The following is a 25,060-nucleotide window of genomic DNA, read 5'->3' on the forward strand; positions in this document are numbered from 1 at the left end:
AGTCCAACTCTAAAATGCTTTCTTCCAGTTTATAAATATCCCAGTAAATATCAGTGCTAACGCTCCCGGTGCTCTTCTGTTCAAAGACTCAGTGTTTAGCACTGAAACCTTCAGGAAGGAATGTATTTTTAGCAGAACTGTAATGACCAACAACCTTCATTACACAAAGAAATAAAAGATCCTTTTATTGACGTCATCTCTTACGCACTGACAGTCAAAAACAACACAAGTTTCATTATTTATAGAGATTTAATGAGCTCATATGCAAAAACAGTAAACGGATTAGACAATATTTCCATGTATCTCAAGAGTTAGCTGATCATTGATTATAAAGCTTGTTTGGCATGCTGTCCTGGGAGAGAGCCCTGAGCTCATAAGATCCTCGAGCCCAGGGTTCCCTCCCGTTAGCAGGGCGAGAGGGGAATTCGAGCTCAGGTAGATCTTGAAAACCTCACAGCAAGGTTGCTGGTTTGAGTCCCAGCTGTGTCACTGGTCATTTCTGAGTGGAGTTTGCATGTTCTCCCCGTGTTGGTGTGTGTTTCCTCCGGGTGCTCCGGTTTCCCCCACAGTCCAAACACATGCGCTATAGGGGAATTGATGAACTAAATTGGCTGTGGTGTATGAGTGTGTGTGTGTGAATAAGTGTGTATGGGTGTTTCCCAGTACTGGATTGCAGCTGGATGGGCTTCAACATATTTGCTTCGACTGTTTCAGTGTTTCACGAAGCCTCGCTTTGCCCACCACTACAGAATGGTCAGGCAAGCAACAGTCAATACAGGAGCAAACAGATGTATATGGGAAATCCAGCGTCGTAGTCAAATAACAGGCAGATGGTCAGTACAGGCAGGCAGCAGGCAAGATAAATAAACAAAACAAGGCAAGGTTCAAAAACACGGAAGGCAAAACAAGGAAAACGAATTGTAATGTTCACTATACAGTTTACAAGACTCAGCAACAACGTGTGTGTGTGTGTGTGTGTGTGTGCTGTCTTTATAGTCCTTGAATTAGTCTATGAGCAGCTTCAGCTGTGTGAGTGTAATCAGTCAGGATCAGGAACCGGTTGTGTGTGTGTGCTGCATGACTGAATATGTAGTCCATAAATGGTGGATTTGTAGTCCATTACTGATCTGCAGCTTCTAGATCGCTGGTGACTGTGACAGATATCTAGTCAAATATTATGTGCGGCATCATGGTGGCGCAGTGGGTAGGACGATTGCCTCACAGCAAGAAGGTTGCTGTATCGAGTCCCGGCTGGGTCAGTTGGCATTTCTGTGTGGAGTTTGCATGTTCTCCCTGTGTTGGCGTGGGTTTCCTCTGGGTGCTTCCGTTTCCCCCACAAGTCCAAACACTTGCGCTATAGGGGAATTGGGTAAGCTAAATTGTCCGTAGTGTAAGTGTGTATGGGTGTTTTCCCAGTGTTGCTTTGCGGCTGGATAAGTTGGCAGTTCATTCCACTGTGGCGACCTCTGATTAATAAAGGGACTAAGCTGAAGGGAAATAAATGAATGAATGAATATGTGCTGTGATCATGACAAAGATAAAAGAAATCCGTGATTAGAAACAAGTTATTAAAGCTATTATGTTTATAAAGGTGTTGACCAAAAATCTTCTCTCCGTTAAACAGAAATTGGAGAAAAATATAAAAGCATTAAAATTTAACAGGAGGGTGAACAATTCTGTCTTCATTTAATAATAGAGTCTCGAGACATGTCAATCTCTTCATCTAGCTGTGTGTGGATCTGAAGCCTTCTGGCATGCGTTTGGCTCAAATCGTGATCACTTTTTCTTTAAAAAAAGAGATGCTGTAAGAAAAGATCCTCAAGGTCTGTAATTCACTGCCAAAACCCTAAAGCAAAACCTGCTTCATATCCTGATAAATAAAGAGGAGGTTTCAGTCTGATGATCGGCTGAATTCATCAAGGTCACGCCATTTAAACTGACATTGAAAATAAATGTATATCTACAGTGTTCATCATAACATGGTTCACCCCTCACAGAGCTCACTTTTACATTCATATTTTCTCCAGGATGCTTTACAGATATATATTTGTGCAGATACAGTTGAAGTCAGAATTATTAGCCCGCGTGTTTATTTTTCCCCCCAATTTCTGTTTAACAGAGAAGATTTCTAAACATAATAGTTTAATAACTCGAAACAATATATAGCTTAAAGGGGCTAATAATATTGACCTTAAAATGGTGTTTAAAATATTAAAAACTGCTTTTATTCTAGCTGAAATAAAACAAATAAGACTTTCTCCAGAAGAACAAATATTATCAGACATACTGTGAAAATTTCCTTGCTCTGTTAAACATCATTTGGGAAATATTTTTAAAAAAATCAAAAGGAGGGCTAATAATTCTGACTTTAACTGTACATTAGATTAGTCAGTACCAAAGACAAAACTGATCAACTAATCTAACAAAACAGTGAAGATCACAGTCCAAGAGTAATGCAAATAATGCAAAAATCTTAAATAAATAACATTTTAATAAACAAGAACGACCAAAAGAAACATAAAAAATTACATTTAGTTGAACATTTGTCATTTGACTTTTACATTTGAATTTAAATATATTATCTTTCCATTCCTAAAGATGTTCGCTGACTAAAATATTACTTTAATAAATATATCTGTTTAATAAAACTGCTTTCTCTAAGTGCACCAACAATTATTACCTATATTCCCTGAGAAAGTGATAAAAATATTCATTTTTAAAATAATAATAATAATAATAGGGTGATGCGGTGGCGTAATGGGTAGCACTGTCACCTCACAGGAAGAAGGTCGCTGGTTCGAGCCTCGGCTGGGTCAGTTGGCATTTCTGTGTGGAGTTTGCATGTTCTCCCGTGTTGGTGTGGGTTTCCTCCGGGTGCTCCGGTTTCCCCGACAAGTCCAAAAACATGTGGTGTAGGTGAATTGGGTAAGCTAAATTGTCCGTAGTGTCAGTGAGTGTGTATGGGTGTTTCCCAGTGATGGGTTGCAGCTGGAAGGGCATTCGCAGCGTAAAACATGTGCTGGATAAGTTGGCGGTTCATTCCGCTGTGGTGACCCCTGATTAATAAAGGGACTAAGCCGAAAATAAAATGAATGAATATTAATAATAATAATAAATTGTTATTTGTACAGCACTTTTCCTACATACATGCAACTCAAAGCGCTTCACAAACAAACAAGTATTAAAAAAAATTCCCATGTCTTATTTAATGGATTCAGGAATTTCTCACAGTATCTCTGATAATATTTTTTATTCTGGAGAAAGTCTTATTTGCTTTATTTCGGCTAGAATAAAAGCAGTTTTTACTTTTTAACCCATGTTAAGCTCAATATTATTAGCCCCCTTAAGCAATATTAGTTTTGGATTGTCTTTAGAGCAAACCACTGATGATTTTTCTCCTCATAATTGAGCAGTCCTGCAGTCTACTAGTGTTTGTATTAGTGTGGTATACATTGGGGAAAGGAAAAGGGAAGAAAACACTAGGCTTTTGATTGCGTAACCTGATTTAGTTGTTTTTAAAATGATTCTGGGATTTGAGAAGGATTTATGTTGATAGGACATGACAACAGCTTATCTTGACATGTTTGTTTCTCAGTCTGTCAAAGTTAAAGGCAGCCTGCCTGGAGATTTCAGATATATGCTTGAAGAAAGCGTGTACAGATTTATGCAGAATCCACAGTGATCTGATTATTCAAAGACAGAAGAAAATCCCTGGAGATTGAGAGGGGAAAAGCATCATTTTTCACACATGATGATTTGCTCAAGCTCCTTTAGTCCCATTAGAGATTCAGAAATGCATATAATCCATCTATTTATTTTATCACATGATGATTGCGATGCCGAGGATGATCATAATTAGGGAATCCCTGTATAATTAGGCTGGATGTTTCAGGATTATCTGTACTGATTGGATGTACTTCGTACGACCCTGAGACACTTGAGGAGAATTAAACTGATGTGAGGTCATGTTGAGCAAATTCAGGCCAAGTTTGTTTAAGAAAAGTTCACTCCGGCTGATCAACAGCTTTAAACTCTTGTCATTAGAGCATTATGAGTAGGTGTGGCTTTAGTCATTGAGGTTTAGATGGTCATGAGCATAAATAAGAGCCCTGGAGACTTAATGTGTTGTGGTAAACCTAATATTAAGGGTAAAATTAAGTAATAATAACTTGCAGATTAGAGAGAAAATCTTAAAAATAATCAGTGTCAGTCAAAAATGTAAATGGCAACATAAAAACAATTAATCTGTTGTAATGATTCTACAGTTGCTATGGTAACACAACAACTGTAATGATTGATCTGTTGGGATAATTCTACAGTTGCTTTGGAAACACAATAACTATAGTAATTGATCTGTTGGGGTAATTCTATAGTTGCTATGGCAACACAACAACTATAGTGATTAATCTGTTGGGATAATTCTGTAGTTGCTATGGCAACACAACAACTATAGTAATTGATCTGTTGGGGTAATTCTATAGTTGCTATGGCAACACAACAACTATAGTGATTAATCTGTTGGGATAATTCTGTAGTTGCTATGGCAACACAACAACTATAGCGATTGATCTGTTGGGGTAATTCTATAGTTGCTATGGTAACACAACAACTATAGTGATTGATCTGTTGTTGTAACTATAGTTGTTATGGTAACACAACAGCTATAATGATTGATCTGTTGGAGTAATTCTACAGTTGCTATGGCAACACAACAACTAGAGTGATTGATCTGTTGGGGTAATTCTATCATTGCTATAGTAACACAACCACTATAGCGATTGATCTTTTGTTGTAATTCTATAGTTGCTATGGTAACACAACAACTATAGTGATTGATCTGTTGGGATAATTGTAGTTACTATGGTAGCACAACAGCTATAGTGATTGATATTTTGGGCTAATTCTATAGTTGCTATGGTAACACAACAACTATAGTGATTGATCCGTTGAGGTAATTATATCGTTGCTATAGTAACACAATCTCTATAGTAATTGATCTTTTGGGGTAATTCTATAGTTGCTATGGTAACACAACAACTACAGTGATGGGTGTGTTGTGGTAATTCTACAATTGCTATGGTAACAACAACTATAATGATTGATCTGTTGTGGTAATTCTATAGTTGCCAGCAACGCAACCACTATAGTGATTGATCCGTTGGGGATATTCTGTAGTTGCTATGACAACACAACAACTATAGTGATTGATCCGTTGGGGTAATTCTGTAGTTGCTATGGCAACACAACAACTATAGTGATTGATCTGTTGGGGTAATTCTGTAGTTGCTATGGCAACACAACAACTATAGTGATTGATCTGTTGGGGTAATTCTGTAGTTGCTATGGCAACACAACAACTATAGTGATTGATCTGTTGAGGTAATTCTATCGTTGCTATTGTAACACAACCACTACAGTGATTGATCTGTTGGGGGTAATTCTATAGTTGCTATGGTAACACAACAACTGTAGTAATTGATCTGTTGTGGTAATTCTATAGTTGCTCTGGCAACACAACCAATATAGTGATTAATCTGTTGTGGTAGTGCTTAGTTGCTGCGGTAACACAATAACTATAGTGATTGCTCTTTTGTTGTAATTCTGCAGTTGCTATGGTAACAAAAACTTTAGTGATTGATCTATTGGAGTAATTCTATAGTTGCTATGGTAACGCAAAAACTATAACTGTAATTATAGTAATATTTTTAAAAAATAAGCCAATACTGTAGTTTTCTACAACTAAAGAGTATATTATCCTACAATACAGCACAGTTTACTGTATTAAACACGCAAAATAATTGTATCAAAATGAAAAACTAGATATTTTGACGCATTATTTCTGAAAACGAGACAATGTGTTTTGCTTGTCAAGAAAATGCTTCTTGATTTAAGAGCTTTTAGATATTTGGACTAGAAACAAGACAAAAACTCTAAGTAAGAATAGCATTTTTGCAGTGTAGTATTCTGCACCTAGTGAGAATAGATGCAAAAGCCTCAAAAGTTTAGCTTTTTATACTAATATTTATTTTGGTTAGCACAGTTTTCTTTTAGCTCTTTGTTTTAGTCTTAGTGAACATTAGTAGCACAGGTTTGCTTCTGCAGTACAGCATGTTGTGTGTTTATGCTGTAGATCTTCTCTGAGCCTCACTGAAGTGAACGAACAGATTCTGCAGTGAGAAAACACACGTCACGCAGCACATTTACAGTGTGATGAATGAGAGTCGCTCACACACCGTTTAACACACAGTAAACAGAACAAACACAAGACGACATCAGAGGCTGCACTGCATAAAATGCTGTACTTACACTGAGTTTTTGTCTTAGGCCAAAATATCTAAAACATATTTTAAATTAAGAAGCATTTTTCAGACTAGACATGTTTTATTTGCAGAAATAATTAGTGACAATGAAGTGAGTTTTCCCTTAAAACAAGCTAAATAATCTGCCAATGGGGTAAGCTAAACAATCTTGTTTTGAGTTTGGAATAAGTTTATTTGGTAGCTTTTTAGAATAATGACCCATTATTGAATGCTAGTTAATGTATTTACTATGGTTAACTAAGTATGAATAGTCTTGAAAAGCATTTATTAATCATAGTTCAGCATTAACTAATGCATTATTAAAATACAAAGTTAATCCTGTCATGGTCTCCAGCAATTCTATTTTGACAGATCGCTGGTGAACTACAGATGTGTACAGACCGCCAACTTATCCAGCATATGTTTTACACAGCGGATGCCCTTCCAGCTGCAACCCATCACTGGGAAACATCCATACACACTCATTCACACACACTTATACACTACAGCTAATTTAGTTCATCAATTCCCCTATTGCGCATGTGTTTGAACTGTGAGGGAAACCGGAGCACCCAGAGGAAACCCACGCCAACATGGGGAGAACATGCAAACTCCACACAGAAACCCCAACTGACCCAGCCGGGACTCGAACCAGCGACCTCCTTGCTGTGAGGCCACAGTTCTAACCACTGAGCCACCGTGCTGTCCCTTGATTTATACTATTTATTGATTTTCTTATTTGCAAGTAATGCCGATGAATATCAAAGACAGAGCATTAACATAAAAGCAGAACAATACGAAATAAATAAATACAATAAAATAATAAAGTCATAATAAATTTAGAAATAATCCACACCAAAACACATATACAAACAAAAAAAATTTCCTTAATTATTGTTTTGTCTCATTACATGTTTGCTAGCATTGTAGGTCACAGAAATTCAGAAATTTTCTCCATTTATCAAAAAAAATTTCAATCCTGCCATGTAAACAGTAGATAAGTTTTTACAAAAGCTGCCACTCGTCCTTACTCTGGAGGGCTGATCGGAGGTCTTCTGGAGTCACATCTGCACTTCTCCACGATGGAATATCGTGGAAATAAAGATATATTTAACTGAATTGGTGTAATGAAGTGGCTGAGGCTTTATTTGAATCTATGTGCGGAAGTTTATTAAAAGGGTGAGACAGAGACATCAACGTATTAACAGGCAAATAGTCGGGAACCGGAAAGCAGTCCAAACCAAGTGACAAGCAAAGGGGCAAATCCAGAAGACGTAGTAATAATGCAGGCAGAGGATCAGTGCAACAACAATACGTCCAAAACAGATCAGAAGGGCAAGGACAGAGAACGTACATGGTCAAGGCAGGCAGGATCATACACAGGAATGCAGTCAGGAAAGTCACTAGGAACAACACTTGGTACGAGAGGTAAACTGGCAATACTTCGCAAAGAAGCATGGCCTGAGCACTCATTGAAATACAGCACAAACAGGAAGTAGCTGCAGAGGGAGCGGAGCTGAGTCAGTAGTCGGGCGAGGGCTCCCTCTGCTGGCGTGGCGTTACAATTGGAAGGTTTCCAGTTTTTGACAACAGCTATGTTTCCATCCACCTATTTTTATGTGCATTTTGGATGTGCGGATAAAAGATCGTTTGATGGAGACGCCAAGATGCGGATAACTTTTACAAATGCGCATGAAAACATGTGCATAACTGAGTAGGATAAACTTTTTATTGGAGAAGAAAAGATGCACATTTTTAAGAAAAGATGCGCATAAACTACGATGGAAACACTTTCCCTGAACAAATTCCAGTATGTGTATTAAAAAGTCATGTGATTGTGTTATAAGAGATCATGTGATGATCAAAATGTGTGTGAATGGAGAAATCAGCAGGCTGAGCACACTGTAAAACATCTGAACTGTTGTTTTGGTCATTCTAAAACACCTGAGCCATCTCAGTATTATTCATTCATTCATTTTATTTCTGCTGTGTCCCTTTATTAATCTGGAGTCGCCACAGTGGAATGAACCACCAACTTATCCAGCATATGTTTTACGCACCCATCAAGCTGCAACTCATCACTGGGAATCATCCACACACACTCATTTAAACTCACACACAATGGACAATTTAGCTTACCCAATTTACCTGTACCGCATGTCTTTGGACTGTGGAGGAAACCGGAGCACCCGGAGGAAACCCACGCGAATGCAGGGTGAACATGCAAACTCCACACAGAAATGCCAACTGACCCAGCTGAGACTTGAACCAGCAACCTTCTTGCTGTGAGGCCCACTGCGCCACCGTGAAGCCCCATCTCAGTGTTTGTGTTATTATATTAGTCATTACCTCCAGAATTGTCAGGAGCATCTGTGCTCCGTGTCTGATGCCTTCAAACGCCACCACATGTTCATTGTGTGTTGGCATACCGTCTTCAGAGGCGCAAGTCATTGATTAAATAAAGAAAAGATTCACGCAGCTTCTCCTACTGCAGCAAATGACGTTTTTACTGTTGATATTTGGGACCAGTTGATCAGGAAGTGACGATTTTGTTCTCTTGTTGGATGGAAACGCTGCTTTATTCGCACGTCTGTTATGTGATATTCCAGTTATGCGCATCTTTGGATGGAAACATAGCTACTGGCCCATCTGCCTGGTGGGATACAGCTCCGTATCCACTGTGATTCAGCTTTATTCACACGACTAAAGGGACACGGGTCAGCAGGCATGTATAAGCTTGGGCAATATTCATACAGGGTCTGCAGTATTTTTACAAGGTATTCATGCACCTCTGAAATAAAACTATCTTTACTGTCAGAAAACAAACTTTTCTGAAAATAAAGCATCTGTTTTGCATCTTGATTTAAGAATTTTTAGGTATTTGGACTGGAAACAAGACAAAAACTCTTAAGAAAAGCATTCTCACACAGCTTCTGTGTGTGTGTGTGTGTGTGTGTGTGTGCGTGTGTGCGTGTGTGTGTGCGTGTGTGTGTGTGTGTGTGTGTGTGTGTGTGTGTGTGTGTGTGTGTGTGTGTGTGATAAATATGGAATGAACTCAAAATATCAGAGGAGCTGAAGCCTCATTGAAGGAGCATCTGAAAGTCTTCCTTCAATTAACCTTTATCAGGCTGGGCTCCGTAGATCAGGACAAGTATGCATCAGGCTGAAGGTCAGCAGAAGCTCTTTTATTTGTGGAATTAATAATGCAGAGATGCTGGAGGCACAATCCTGGTGGATGAAGCTCATCCATAATAAACCACAGCAGCAGCTTCACACCTGGAGGATCTGCAGCCACCTGTATACTTCAGCAGATCTTTAAAGCTTCGCCGTTGATCTTGTCTGTTTCATGATGCTGGCTCAACAAACTCAGGCTTACAGGATTAGTTTTGAGTTTACAAAACCGAACCAGTGCAATCAGGCTTTGTTGGTATCTGATCATCAACCGAATCTCTGTTAAATCTGGCTTTCATCCTGAGTTCGTGATTGAGTGCAGATGAAGGCGGGACATCAGGGGCAAGCATCCAATCACAGGCCTCGAAATATAAAGATACTGTGATTGACTTTGTCAGCACAGCAAAGATGAAGATTTAAAAGCACGCGATTTCAGGGAGATTATCATTCGTTTGCGGGCATCCGGGAGTCTCTATGCATTTGCGGGATACTCCCAGAACTTCCGGGAGACTTGGTATGACTTGTCTGCATGAAAATAACTTGAACATAACCGGAACTTAACCAGAACATTACCTGAATGGGACCAGAACTTAAGCTGAAAATAACTGGAACTTAACAGAAACATAACCTAAATATAACTTGAACATAACATAAATGTAACTTGAATATAACTTGAACATAACCAGAACTTAACCTGAACATAACTGGAACTTAACCTGAATAAAACCTGAATCTAAACAAAACTTAATCTGAACATAACCGGAATTTATCCTGAACAGAACCAGAACTTAACCTGAACATAACTGGAACTTAACCTGAATAAAACCTGAATGTAATCAAAACTTAATCTGAACATAACCGGAATTTATCCTGAACAGAACCAGAACTTAACCTGAAAGTAACCTAAACATATCCAGAACTTAACCTGAATGTATCCAAAACTTACCTGAAAATACCTGGAACATAACCAGGACTTAATCCGAACATAACGGGAGCTGAACCTGAACATAATCTAAACTTAATTGGTGAGTGTGTGTTTGTGTGCAGTGTTGTTGATCTCAGATTTGCGCTGCTGTGTTTCAGGTTTCCTCAGCACTGGAGATCAGGCTGCTAAAGGCAATTACGGTCTTCTGGATCAGATCCAGGCTCTGCGCTGGGTGAAGGAGAACATTCAGTCCTTCAGTGGAGATCCAGAGCGGGTCACCATATTCGGCTCGGGCGCTGGAGCCTCATGTGTCAGTCTGCTGACGCTCTCACACTACTCTGAAGGTACGTTTACTCCTCCGCCAGTACAGCTCAACACCAACAGTTTCATCTACCTGTCATTATTATATTCACAAAGCCTGAAAATTAAAAGAAAGGTTGAGATTTACCATTTCTTTAATCCATTCAGCCGATCTCCGAGTCTAGTGGGAGCACATTTAGCTTAGCTTAGCATAGATAATTGCATCAGATTAGACTTAAAAAAATCTAATAGAATATATTGTTTCATAAGATAGAATAAATTGTTTTCAAAGGGGAAAAGGTTATTTTTTTTACCCAGGCATTTAAACAGAATATATTTTAGAGCAGTGAGTACAATACCGTGAAATTCTGATATTTTTATCCAAGGTTATCATACCATCAGAATCTTATACCAGCCCTTGCCTAGTAACAATAGGACTTTTTATAGCAGGTAACTCAAGCACATTCAAGGCAGCGTGATAATGAGAAATGTAATCCATTGTTAGTATTATTGTCATCATCATCATCATCATCATCGTCATCATTAATATTTTATAGTTATTAGACATTTAATTTAGAATTATTCCAAGTCATTACAGAATTAGTTGTTTCTGGTTTTGTCATTTCTGATTGATGTTGTTTTCAAATACAATAAACCCGTTAATATACAATTTGCAGTGGTGCTCATTCATTTTTGGTGGGTGCTCCTACATTTTTTTGGTGCTCCTACATTTTTTTGGTGCTCCTACATTTTTTTGGTGCTCCTACATTTTTTTGGTGCTCCTACATTTTTTTGGTGCGCCTAAACTTTTAAAGTTGGGAGCACCGGTGTTACAAAGTAAAAAAGTTAACTTCGAGCCCTGTAATAAGATGGAAACTCCTTTCATTTCGATTTATCTGGTTTTAAGAATGCAAATATTTGCACTGGATAAGATGCCAAAATATAATCACATTTAGATTTTTTTGCCTCATGAAATAATCATGACTTATGTAAATTTCTGTTTTTTCCGACAGCGAGTGTTTGTCTCAGATCTGTTCCAGAGGGGTAATTAGGCAAGTCATTGTATAACAGTGGTTTGTCCTGTTGCCAATCCAAACTAATATTCCTTAAAGGGGCTAATAATATTGACCTTAAAATGGTTTTAAAAATATTAAGAGCTGCTTTTATTCTATCTGAAATAAAACAAATAAGACTTTCTCCAGAAGAACAAATATTAGAGGAAATACTGTGAAAAATTCCTCTGTTAAACATCATTTGGTATTTGAAAAACAAAATTCACAGGAGGGCGAGTAATTCTGACTTCAACTGTATGTACATGTTTGTTTTTTCTGACAGCGAGTGTGTGCTTTTGTTCCAGATCTGTTCCAGAAGGCGATCATCCAGAGCGGCACGGCTCTCTCCAGCTGGGCGGTGAACTACCAGCCGGCCAAATACACACGTCTGCTGGCCGAAAAAGTGGGATGTAATGAAGACGACACGCTGGAGCTGATCGAATGCCTCCAGAGCAAAAACTACAAAGAGCTAATCGAGCAGAACATCACGCCGGCCAAATACCACATCGCTTTCGGACCTGTGATCGACGGAGATGTGATTCCAGACGACCCACAGATATTAATGGAGCAGGGCGAGTTTCTGAACTACGATATTATGTTGGGCGTAAACCAGGGTGAAGGGTATAAATTCGTGGATGGGATTCTGGACAGTGAGGATAGAGTGACCAGCAATGACTTTGAATTCGCCATTTCGGAGTTTGTCGATCATTTATACGGCTATCCTGAAGGAAAGGATACACTTCGAGAAACCATCAAGTTCATGTATACGGATTGGGCGGATCGAGAAAACCCGGAGATGAGGAGAAAAACGCTGGTGGCGCTGTTTACTGATCACCAATGGGTGGCGCCTGCCGTGGCCACAGCGGATTTACATGCGCAGTACGGATCGCCCACGTATTTCTACGCGTTTTATCACCACTGCCAGAGTGATATGAAGCCAGCGTGGGCTGATTCGGCACATGGAGATGAGCTGCCGTATGTGTTTGGGATTCCCATGATCGGACCCACAGATCTGTTCAACTGCAACTTCTCCAAGAATGATATCATGCTGAGCGCCGTCGTCATGACCTACTGGACCAACTTCGCCAAAACTGGGTGAGTACTGTCAGGGTTGGGGAGATTACTTTAAAAAATAATACATTTCCAGAGTAATGCACTATAATATTGAGTTACTCCCCCCAAAAAAGTAACTAGTTGCATTATTTAATTAGTTTTTATGGAAATTAATGCATTACGTCCAGAATTCACCAAGAATTTAAATTTCAGTGTATCGTTAACTCTTTCACGCATATGATCACACCGGTGATGAGCCTTGGCTGGTCCCTGAAGCGTACGATCACACTAGTGTGATGAGCCTTGGCTGGTCCCTGAAGCGTACGATCACACTAGTGTGATGAGCCTTGGCTGGTCCCTGAAGTGTACGATCACACCGGTGTGATGAGCCATGGCTGGTTCCTGAAGCAAACAATCACACTAGTGTGATGAGCCTTGGCTGGTCCCTGAAGTGTACGATCACACCGGTGTGATGAGCCTTGGCTGGTCCCTAATGAGCCGTGGCTGGTCCCTGAAGCGTACGATCACACTAGTGTGATGAGCCTTGGCTGGTCCCTAATGAGCCGTGGCTGGTCCCTGAAGCGTACGATCACACTAGTGTGATGAGCCTTGGCTGGTTCCTGAAGCGTACAATCACACTAGTGTGATGAGCCTTGGCTGGTCCCTGAAGCGTTGATCACACTAGTGTGATGAGGCTTGGCTGGTCCCTGAAGCGTACGATCACACAATAATAATTATTTTTCAGTATAACTGGACGAAATGCTCTGTTCATGTAAGATACACACTGTTTATGTTACCTTCATGTATTTCAGAATAAAATTATGAATAAACATGACGTAAGTCCAGCAGCTCGGATCTCTCCTGCGGTTGTTTGCTAGAAGGGATACAGCTGTTATCGGAAGTTAACAAGAAGTAGTAATATTATTCATCAAATTACTCAGTAATTGTGTTTTATTATCGTCTACCCCTACCTTAACCCTAACGGTAATGTAATAATACTATTTGTTGTAAAGTGTCACAAAAATTATGCTATATTGACACGAGTATCCTCAGCTGTATCCCATACTTCTCGTTAACTTCCGATTGCAGCTGTATGCCTTCTAGCAACAACGTCAGCGCCCATTACCCATCATATATCAAACAATACAGTCCTTATTTAGCTGTTTAAAAGACTAAATAAATGTTCTGTCACATATTTGAGAATCAGGAATATCGGAAATTTCACAATATAATTGGAACATTTGACAATATTTACAGAAAAGGGCAAAAAGAAACAAAATACAATATATACTTAGATGATTGAGGCTGGTGGGTCGCTTGATAAGCTTGACACGTCGCAATAAGAAGTTAAGAACGCAATGGATTCCAAGTAACGTTCACAAATGTAAACTCACTCATGAGCGTCAGCTGGAGTATTTAAAACTCATGCGTGAAAGGGTTAACAGTAGTTAACTTTTACAAAGCTATTTCAGTTTTTCAGCCAAGTGCACCCAGAAGTTTTCAGTTTCATTATCTACCAACTGCATCCAAATGTTTTGGATTCAGCTTAGAATTTTGGTGCTTTCCTAAAAATAATTATTACAAAGCAGTTTTGGAGATTTTTCAGATTTTCAGAGTTTTCCAGATTTTCGGCCGAGTGCATCCAGAAGTTCCAGTTTTGGCTGAGAATTTTCATTTTTGTGCATCCCTGAAAAAATAATCACCACAAAGCCTTTTTTGTTGTTTTGTTTTTGCCCAGAATTGAAATTTCAGTGCATTGTGTTAATAATAAATAACTTTTACAAAGAATTTTCAGTTTAGGATTTTTGGCCAAGTGCACCCAGTAGCACCCAGAATAACATTTTCGGTGGTGTCTTAAATATCAATAAATAACTTTTAATTTTCAGTTTCGTTTTCCACCAAGTGCACCCAAATGTGTTGGATTCAGCCCAGAATTTTAATATTGGTGCTTCCCTAAAAATAACTATCACTAAGCAGTTTTGGTTTTTGGCCAAGAGCATCCAGAAGTTTCAGTTTTGGCCCAGAAGTATAATGTTATTGCATCCCTGAAAAACAACTATTAGAATGTATAATCCCATTTTATATTAAGTGTCCTTAAATACGATGTACTTGCATCAAAATATAAATACAGTGTACTTAATGTGTTAATGTTTGAGAAACAATTCTGGTGCTTTTGAGGTGGCACACATGTAAGGGATTCAAGAGTTCACACTTAGCTGATGATTGATTAGAAAGCTTGTTTGGCATGCTGTCCAGGGAGAGAGCCTCAGATCCTCGAGCCCGGGGCTCCCTCCCATTTGCAAGGCGAGAGGGGAGTTTGAGTTTTAGAGAGGGGAGTTTGAGCTCAGGTAGATCTGGAGAACTCCTCTGCTGTAGTAGCTAATGAACAGATAGTGATTGCTCTTAAGAGATAACTACTTACTAGGAGCATGTCTATGGTGCTGATTAGGATTAGTCAATTAACTTAAGTTGCATGTTTTTAGACAGTGGGAGGGAACCCGGGGGAAACCCACATGAGCATGGGGAGAACGTGTAAACTCCGCACAGAAACGTCGGCTGGCTTGGTAAAGACTAGAACCAGTGACGTTCTTGCCGGCAACAGTGCTGACCACTGGGCCACCGTGCCACCCATTTAAGAAAGGAGAAGGAGTAGGGGTGGAAGGTGGGATTCTTCAAAACGAAGATGGCTGTGATATGACCTGAGGGTATTTATAATGGCTTAGGAATCGTCTGATTGGTGAATCATAAGCACATGATCCTCTCCAAATTAGTTTATAAATACTTAGTGGTATGGATAGGTTTAAGGATGCGGTTAAGGTGTAAGTGTAATTATAAATGGAATTAATTACAGATGTATTTACATGCAGGTATTTAATCAAGCAAGTAAAATGTAAAAATCATGCATTTACACAATAAGTACATTAGAACTAATTATTGATTTCAGTGAAAGTCTATATTAGTTAAGGCCACTCAATATAAAGTGGGACCGAATGTATTTTGCTTTAGCTAAGTTGTTCTTGAGGTTTCGGTTTCATTTTCGGCCCAGAATTAGATTTTTAATGCATTTTTAAAAATAGATAACTGTTACAAACGTATATTTAGTTTAATTTGCACCCATCCAAAGGTTTTGTATTCAATTTCGGTCCAGAATGTTCTTTTCAGTGCATCTTTAGTACTAATAAGTAACTTTTACCAAGCATTTTCAGTTTCATTTTCAACCAAATGCATCCAGAAGATTCGGCCCAGAATTTTATTTTCAATGCATCTATAATAATATTAATCAATAACATTTACCAAACATTTTCAGTTTCATTTTCGCCCATTTCGTTTAGCATTGAGACCAGTATTATTTCAGCACATTGCCGATCTGAACACTAATCCAGTATCTTCTATTCTACATTACAGAGACCCGAATCAACCAGTTCCCCAGGACACGAAGTTCATCCACACCAAACCCAACCGCTTCGAAGAGGTGGCCTGGTCCAAATACAACCCTAAAGACCAGCTATACCTGCACATCGGGCTAAAGCCACGTGTCCGGGATCACTACCGCGCCACTAAAATCGCCTTCTGGCTGGAGCTAGTGCCACACTTACACAACATCAATGAACTCTTCCAGTACGTCTCCTCAACAACCAAAATCCCTCCTCAAGACACGACGCCGTTCTCCTACACCAAACGCTTGTCAAATAAACTCTTTCCGTCCACCACCCGCCATCCGCCCGCTCCGCCAGCAAACACCAAACAAATGTCAGACCAGCAGAAGACGTCAGAGCATGCTGATGGTACGGTTATAATCGAAGCACGTGATTATTCAACAGAATTGAGCGTCACAATCGCCGTTGGTGCATCACTGCTGTTTCTGAACATCCTAGCATTCGCCGCGCTCTACTATAAGAAGGATAAACACCGATTGGAATCAAGCCGCAGGTTGAGTCCTCCGAGAAACCATGCTAACGATATTCCCCGCGTGCCCAGCGAAGAATTGATGTCTCTTCAGATGAAGCAGATGGATCACGATCATGATTGCGATTCTCTGCAGGGTCACGATATGATCCGTTTGACGTGCCCGCCGGATTATGCGCTAACACTGCGTCGCTCGCCTGATGACGTGCCGCTTATGGCGCCCAACGCTATCTCTATGATCTCCAGTTCATTAGTTAGCATGCAGCCAGCGTACCACAGTCCGTTTAACGCCTTCGGGAACAGCACGCCGAGCAGCACGGGGCTCCCGCACGGACACTCCACCACCAGAGTATAACCCAGACTGATCAGTATTAACCCAGACTGCTCAGATGTGCAGCCGCTGTGCTATTTTGTTACAGACTCTTTTATGAATTAAGCGACGTTACACTTATTAACCTGTATAATGTGATCAGTGAATGTAATCATTTAAAATGCGATCATGGGACGGCGACTGCAAACGCTCACACTGCAGAAGAATAATGCTGGGTTTAGTCTTGTTTCAAGTCTAAATATCTAAAAATTCGCAGAAGTAAAAAATTATGTTTTTTTTCGAAGAAATTTTGCCTTCAAATTAGTTAAATAATCTGTTATTGGGGTAATCAATGTAAACGTATTTCATAGCAAAAATAAGTTTACTTAGCTTCCCCCATTGGCAGATTATTTAGCTTGTTTTCAGGAGAAACTCATTTAATTTGGACCTTTTAAAGGCCTCTAATGCAGAAATAAACATGTTTTTGCATTTTTTTATGTTTTAGGAGGTTTTTAGGGAAATAAGTAAAGCAAACAAGTCAAATTTAAGTGTTTATTTTGACTTAAAACATGTTAAATAATCGGGTAAGCAAGGTAAACATATTTAAAGCCAAAAGTAAGTTTACTTGGCTTCCCCCATGTTAGATTATTTAGCTTGTTTTAAGGTTGTTTTAAAGGCCTCTAATGCAGAAATAAACGTCTTTTACTTTTCTAGAGAAAAAAGTAAAAAAATATTTAAAACATGTTAAATAATCTGCCATTAGGGTAATCAATGTACATTTATTTCAAACTGAAAGCAAGATTATTTCGCTTCCTCATATTTAGCTTGTTTTAAGTCAACACTCACTTCATGTTGACTTCTAATTAGAGGCCTGCATTATTATTACGTTTTAGGAGGTCTTTAATAAGTCAAATTTAAAGGAGTTTTAACTTAAAACATGTTAAATAATCTGTTATTGGGGTAATCAATGTAAACATATTTCATACCAGAAATAAGTTTACTTAGCTTCCCACATTGTCAGATTATTTAGCTTGTTTTCAGGAGAAACTCATTTAATTTGGGACTTTTTAAAGGCCTCTAATGCAGAAATAAACATGTTTTTGCTTTTTTTGTCTTGGTTTTTTTTTAGAGAAATAAGTAAAACAAATAATTTAAGTGTTTATTTTTTCACTTAAAACATGTTAAATAATCTGTTATTGGGGTAAGCAATGTAAATTTATTTCAGACCGAAAGCAAGATTATTTCGCTTCCCCCCCATTGGTAGATAATTTAGCTTGTTTTATGGCAAAACTTCATTTTGACTAAAATATTAGAGGCCGTATTGCATTATCTTTACGTTTTAGGAGGTCTTTAGGGAAAATGAGTCAAAAAACAATTCAAAGTAAGTTAAATGGTAATTTTTGACTTAAAACATGTTAAATAATCTGTTATTGAGGTAAGCAATGTAAACATATTTCAACCTGAAAGTAAGTGTACTTAGCTTCCCCCATTGCCAGATTATTTAGCTTGTTTTTAGGAAAAACTCACTTAATTAAAATTTTTTAAAGGCCTCTAATGCAGAAATAAACATGTTTTTGCATTTTTTTATGTTTTATGAAGTTTTTAGGGAAATAATAAAGCAAAGAAGTCAAATTTAAGTGTTTATTTTTCTTAAAACATGTTAAATAATCTGTTATTGAGGTAAGCAATGTAAACATATTTCAACCCGAAAGCTTCCCCCATTGTCAGATTATTTAGCTTGTTTTCAGGAGAAACTCGCTTAATTTGGACTTTTTAAAGGCCTCTAATGCAGAAATAAACATGATTTTTATGTTTGTAGGGAAATAAGTAAGATAATAATTCAAATTTTGATTTAAAACATGTTAAGTAATCTGCCAATGGGGTAATCAAATATAAATTTAGTTCAAACCGAAAGCAAGATTATTCCACTTCCCACATTGGCAGATAATTTAGCTTGTGTTGAGGCTAAACTCACTTCATTTTGACTTCATTATAAGAAGCCTGCATTATTATAATGTTTTTAGGAGGTCTAGGGAAAATAAGTCAAAAAAATAAGTCAGATTTAATTGCACCAGACTGCACACCACACACACCAGCTGAGGAGGCCATGATGAACAGAGGCCAGTGCAGATTTGGCCAGGACACCGGGATTAAACCTCTACTCTTTTTTCCAAGGACATCCTGAGATTATTAATGACCACAGAGAGTCGGGAGCTCAATTTAACGTCTCATCTGAAAGACGGCGCTCACTGAGCAGTATAGAGTCCCCATCAATATACTGGGGCATTAGGACCCACACGGACCGCAGGTTGAGCGCCCCCTGCTGGCCTCTCTAACACCACTTCCAGCAGCAGCCTAGCTTTCCCATGTGGTCTCCCATCCAGCTACTGACCGGACACAGCCCTGCTCAGCTTCTTGATTTAAGACTTTTTAGATAATCGATCTGGAAACAAGACAAAACTCAGCATCTTTACAGTGTGCAGAAGAGATGATCACACAGATGAAGACATATTCTCTGTGTCTCCTGATTAATGTGTGAGAGCATTTTTACCACACTTGATAAATATATGGATAGGATGATGGTTGCTAGGCTGATCTGGGTGATTGTTTGGCTGTTGCTATGCAGTTGCTAGGTTGTTCTGGAGGGTTGATACAGTGTTGCTATGCAGTTACTAGGGCACTGTTGGTACATTTACATTTAGTCATTTAGCAGACGCTTTTATCCAAAGCGACTTACAAATGAGACAGTATCTAGGGCATTGGTAGACAGTATCTAGGGCATTGGTAGACAGTATCTAGGGCATTGCTCAGCAGTTGCTAGGATATACTAGATGGTGGACAAATGATGTTGCTATGGCATCCTGGGTTGTAGCTAAAGTGTTGCTATGCAGTTGCTAGGGCATTTTGAGTGGTAGCTAGAGCGTTGCTATGCATTTCCTAGAGAATTTTGAGTGTTATTTAGAATGTTGCTATGCAGTTGCTAGGGCATTTTGAGTGGTAACTAGAGTGTTGCTATGCACTCAGTTTTGAGTTGCTAAGCAACTGACAGGTTGTACTAGGTGGTCATTAGGGTGTTGTTTTTTCCAATTTGAGTGCACTCTGGGTGGTCAGTAGAGTGTTACTATGCAGAAGCAGTAAGTGTCTTTTCTTGGCACTAAGCAGTTGCTAGGGTATTTGTGTTGGTTGCCAGAGTTTTGCTGAGCAGTTGTAATAGCATTTGGGGTTGTCGCTGGATTGTTGACATGCAGTTGCTCTGACATTGCTAATGTGTTGTCTATCTATCTATCTATCTATCTATCCATCTATCCATCTATCCATCCATCCATCCATCCATCCATCCATCCATCCATCCATCCATCCATCCATCCATCCATCCTTATTTACACTCATCTATCCATTGTTTTATCTATCTATCTATCTATCTATCTATCTATCTATCTATCTATCTATCTATCTATCTATCTATCTATCTATCTATCTATCTATCTATCTATCTATCTATCTATCTATCTATATATCCGTCCGTCCGTCCGTCCGTCCATCCATCCATCCATCCATCCATTTTTTATCCATCCATCAGTCCATTCATTCATTCATCCATCCATTGTTTTATCTATCCATCCATCTATCCATCCATCCATTGTTTTATCCATCCATCCATATTTACACCCATCTATCTATTGTTCTATCCATCCATCCATCCATTTTTTTATCCATCCATCAGTCCATTCATTCATTCATCCATCCATTGTTTCATCTATCTATCCATCCATCCATCCATCCATTGTTTTATCCATCTATCCTTATTTACACCCATCTATCCATTGTTCTATCCATCCATCCATCCATCCATCCACTGTTTTATCCATCCATCCTTATTTCCATCCATCCATTGCTCTATCTATCTATCTATCTATCTATCTATCTATCTATCTATCTATCTATCTATCCATTCATCATTTTATCTGGTTGTCTGTCTGTCTGTCCATCTATCCATCCAATCAATCGTTTTATCTGTTTGTCTGTCTGTCCGTCCGTCCATCCATCTATCCATCCATCCATCCATCGTTTTGTCCATCCAAACATTTATTTATTGTTCTATCCATCCATAATTGTATCTATCGATCCATCAATCATATAAATGTCCCTCTTTGTCTTCTAGATGTCCCTCTGACCCAGTTGTAGCGCACCTTCTTCACTGTGGTAGATTCATACAATCTTTTTCTGAAAAGATTTAGTGCCAAATCAATCTTAACCACACGTCTGAAGTAGGACGTCCTGAAGAACTGAAGAACAGTGATGTGTTTAGATCTCTCACACATTAAGCAGGAGATCAGACTGAACCCGAGAGAGGATCTGCTGTCGGAGAGTAAAGGTGCTCAGCTCTTTTTAAACCCCGCCCTCTGATGATGATTGACAGGCGGAGGATGGTTCTGATTGACTGAAACTGTATCTGATTTCTCATCGACATTATTATAAGAGCTGGTGGTCTTCTTTATCTGACAGTACTCTTCCTCTCAGCCTGAATAGTGTTATTTTAGAGCTTATAGTGTAAATAGCATATAGAATAAACTGTACAGAGAACATCAGCAGCTTGTAGTATCTGAACTTTCTTTTCAAGACGTTTGCTCGTGTACAGCTCTGAATGTACGTTTGCCATCCTCATCATTCAAAGGATATTTATGTGACAGTGGATCATCTTCATGACAGACTTTAAATACAACCGTCAACGAACTGATCCACATACTTGTTTACTTCTGCTTGAAACGCCATCAAATGAGTGTAAAAAGTAGCGATTGGTTTGCTGAAGACACGCCCCCGTATACCATCGGTTAGACAGACTGTTAGTCCCGCCCCCAAAACAGTGTGATTGGTTGAAATTGACGTCAGGCTGTTTAGATTTGATTGACATCTGGGAACTGATTGAGTTGTTTGCTGTGTCCCAATTCACATACTATACACACTAAATAGGATTCAAAAATAGAAATAGTGTGTGTCAAATAATAGTGTGTTGAATTGTGTTGGTTTTTAGTAACTAATTCAAAACACATTGCTTATTGGACAGGAATTCATTTAGAACTACAAATGTTAGTAAAATGTGTTACTAAACTACAAACATGGTCGGACACGGGTGAGTTAAGTGGAGAGGAGAGGCTTGGGTAACGATGTTTGAGTGATTGTTAATTAACATCTAATCAAATTGAAGTGTGTATCTCATGTTTCGCATATGTATCGCACTATTTCTCATCTGCAGCAACAGTGTGGTTTTATAATGACACGTTGGGTTAATTTCTGAATGCAGAATTGTGCAAACAACTGAGGAGAGTTCTTTGCATGGCTAATTAACCTGTTGCTGCATTGGAATTTGTCCATCGGAAATACAGGTTAGTCCATTTTTTATCTTAATGTTGGGTCAAAAATGGACAGACCCAAAAGTTTGGTTAAAAAAAAGTCATTTAAATATTAACCGTAAAAATTTAAATAAACCAAATGTTGGGTCAAAAATAAACAAAAACCCAAGAGTGGAGTAAAAAAATCATTGACATTTATTTGAAAAAAAAAAATTAACCCAATGTTGGTTAAAGAAAGGGACAAAAAACCTATAGCTGGGTAATTTCTATTGAAATTTAATAGAAAAAATCAACCCAATGTTACAGCTGGGTTAAAAAATATCACTTAAATTTAATTTAAAAATGTCCAACTATTGTGTCAAATATGGACAAAAACCCAACTGTTTGGTTAAACAAATAATAATAAAAAAGGTGTACCAAACGTTGGGTTAAAATGGACAAAAAACAACAACAGTTGGGTTAAAAAATAGCTTAATTGAAAAAAATAAACACAATCGTGGGTCAAAATGGAAAAAAACTCAAAGAGTTGGTTTAAAAATATATATTTAAATGTAAAAAAATAAAATAAAATTAACCCAATGTTGGTTAAAAAATGGACAAACCCAACAGTTGAGTCAATTTTTTTTATGTTGTTTAAAAAAACAACCAAATGTTTGGTAAAAAATGGACAAAAAACCTAAAGCTGGGTAGAGTGTTTTAAATTGAAATTTGATAGAAAAAATTAACCCAAGTAGTAAGTAGCAAGTAGCAAGCTCCACAGTGGCAAAGCAGAGGGGGTGGATGAGATTCACCCTGTGTATCTTAGGTCACTGGACATTGTGGGGCTGTCTTGGCAGACACGTCTCTACAATGTTGCATGATGTTCGGGAACAGTACCTCTGGACTGGGCAACTGGGTTGGTGGTTCTTATTTTTAAGAAAGGGGACCTCAGAGGGTGTGCTCCAACTATAGGGGGATCACACTCCTCAACCTCCCTGGGATAATCTATGCCAGGAGACTGGAGAGGAGGATCCGGCCGATGGTTGAACCTAGGATCCAGGAGGAACCGTGGGCCGTGGCACACTGGACCCACTCTATACTCTCACCAGGGTGCTTGAGGTTTCGTGGGAGTATGCCCAACCAGTCCACATGTGTTTTGTGGACTTGGAGAAGGCATACGACCGTGTCCCTTGGGGCATTCTGTGGAGGGTGCTGTGGGAGTATGTGGTCAGAGGCGCTTTGTTAAGGGCTGTCTCATCCCTGTATGAACAGAGTCTGGTTCGCATTGCTGGCAATAAGTCAGACTTGTTTCCAGTGCATGTTGGACTCCAGCAGGGCTGCCCCTTGTCACCAATCCCGTTCATAATTTTTATGGAGAGAATTTCAAAGTTTAGCCTTGGGCTGGAGGGGGTCCGGTTCGGGGACCACAGGATTTCATCTCTGTTATTCGCAGACGATGTTGTTCTGTTGGCTTCATCGAACATGGACCTTCAGCATGCACTGGAGCGGTTTGCTGCAGAGTGAGGCGCGGCTGGGATAAGAATCAGCACCTCCAAGTCCGAGGCCATGGTGCTCCATGGTGGCAGGGCGCACCCTTCTAGACAGGGTGAGGAGCTCCGTCACCCGGGAGGAGCTCGCAGTAGAGCCGTTGCTCCTCCACATCAATAAAAGTCACCTGAGGTGGCTCAGGCATCTGTTTCGGATGCCTCCTGGACTACCTAGAGAGGTGTTCTAGGCATGTCCCACCGGGAGGAGGCCTCGTGGAAGACCCAGGACACGCTGGAGGGACTATGTTAAACAATATAATTTAAATTTAATTAAAAAGACCCACTATTGTGTCAAATATGGACAAACACCCAACAGTAAAGAAATAAACCAAATGTTGGGTCAAAAATGAACAATTATCCAAAAGTGGAGTAAAATATAGATATATATTGACATTTGATTGAAAAATGAACCCAATGTTGATTAAAAAATGGACAAACCCAACAGTTGGGTTAAGAAAGAAATTACTAAATTAAAAAAAACAAGAACAAATAACAACAAAATGTTGGGTCAAAAATGGATAAAAACTTAAAAAGTTGGGTTAAAAAAAATTTAATTTAATAAAACTGAATTAACCCAATGTATGTTCAGAAATGGACAAACCCAAAAGTTGGGTTAAAGATATATAATTTAAGTTTTATTTTAAAAAAATTCAAATCAACCATATTTGACCCAACAGTTTGACTGTATTTAACCGAATATTTCATCAACTCAACCCAGCACTTTTATTTGTAGAGAGTGTAAATATGTAGAGAAGTGGATGATGTGACAGGATGATTGACAGGGCTCGAAACAGCAACAGAACGGTCCATTAACTAGGAAGTGGTTTGTCCCAAAGTCTGTTGAACACTCAAAAGTGTGCACTATTCCTTCCCTAAAAGACTAGTACATTCTGTCAGCAGCTGAATTGGGACGCAGCAGTTTTGTCAGTGACTAAACAGAATGTTTGCATAATGTTTGTCATTAGTGCTTCTAATTCATAGTAATTCACAAATATTGATGGAGAGATGTCATTTTCCTTGTTTATTTTTGCTTATTCGTGTGTTTTTTAAATGAGAAGAGCATTAAATTATTACCTGGAAGTGTCTGGGCTGATAAATGATCACTAATCAGACAATATATGGATGATATGACTCGGTGTTCTGCATAACAGGGTACTGATGGACATT

The 25,060-nt window shown here is 38.9% G+C and overlaps 1 protein-coding gene across 1 annotated transcript in view; it reads left to right on the forward strand.

Annotated features, from left to right (window-relative positions):
* Positions 1 to 17,391, forward strand: part of nlgn4xb (neuroligin 4 X-linked b) — a 51,435-nt gene extending 34,044 nt beyond the window's left edge. Inside the window, exons 4-6 of the mRNA XM_056466006.1 lie at positions 10,554 to 10,739; positions 12,053 to 12,842; positions 16,206 to 17,391. Coding sequence (XP_056321981.1) covers positions 10,554 to 10,739; positions 12,053 to 12,842; positions 16,206 to 17,061 — 1,832 coding nt within the window. The 3' untranslated portion in view covers positions 17,062 to 17,391. The remainder of the gene's footprint in view (positions 1 to 10,553; positions 10,740 to 12,052; positions 12,843 to 16,205) is intronic.
* Positions 17,392 to 25,060: the final 7,669 nt, after the last annotated feature.

This window comes from Danio aesculapii, chromosome 9, assembly GCF_903798145.1.
Source record: "Danio aesculapii chromosome 9, fDanAes4.1, whole genome shotgun sequence".
Classification (NCBI taxonomy): domain Eukaryota; kingdom Metazoa; phylum Chordata; class Actinopteri; order Cypriniformes; family Danionidae; genus Danio; species Danio aesculapii.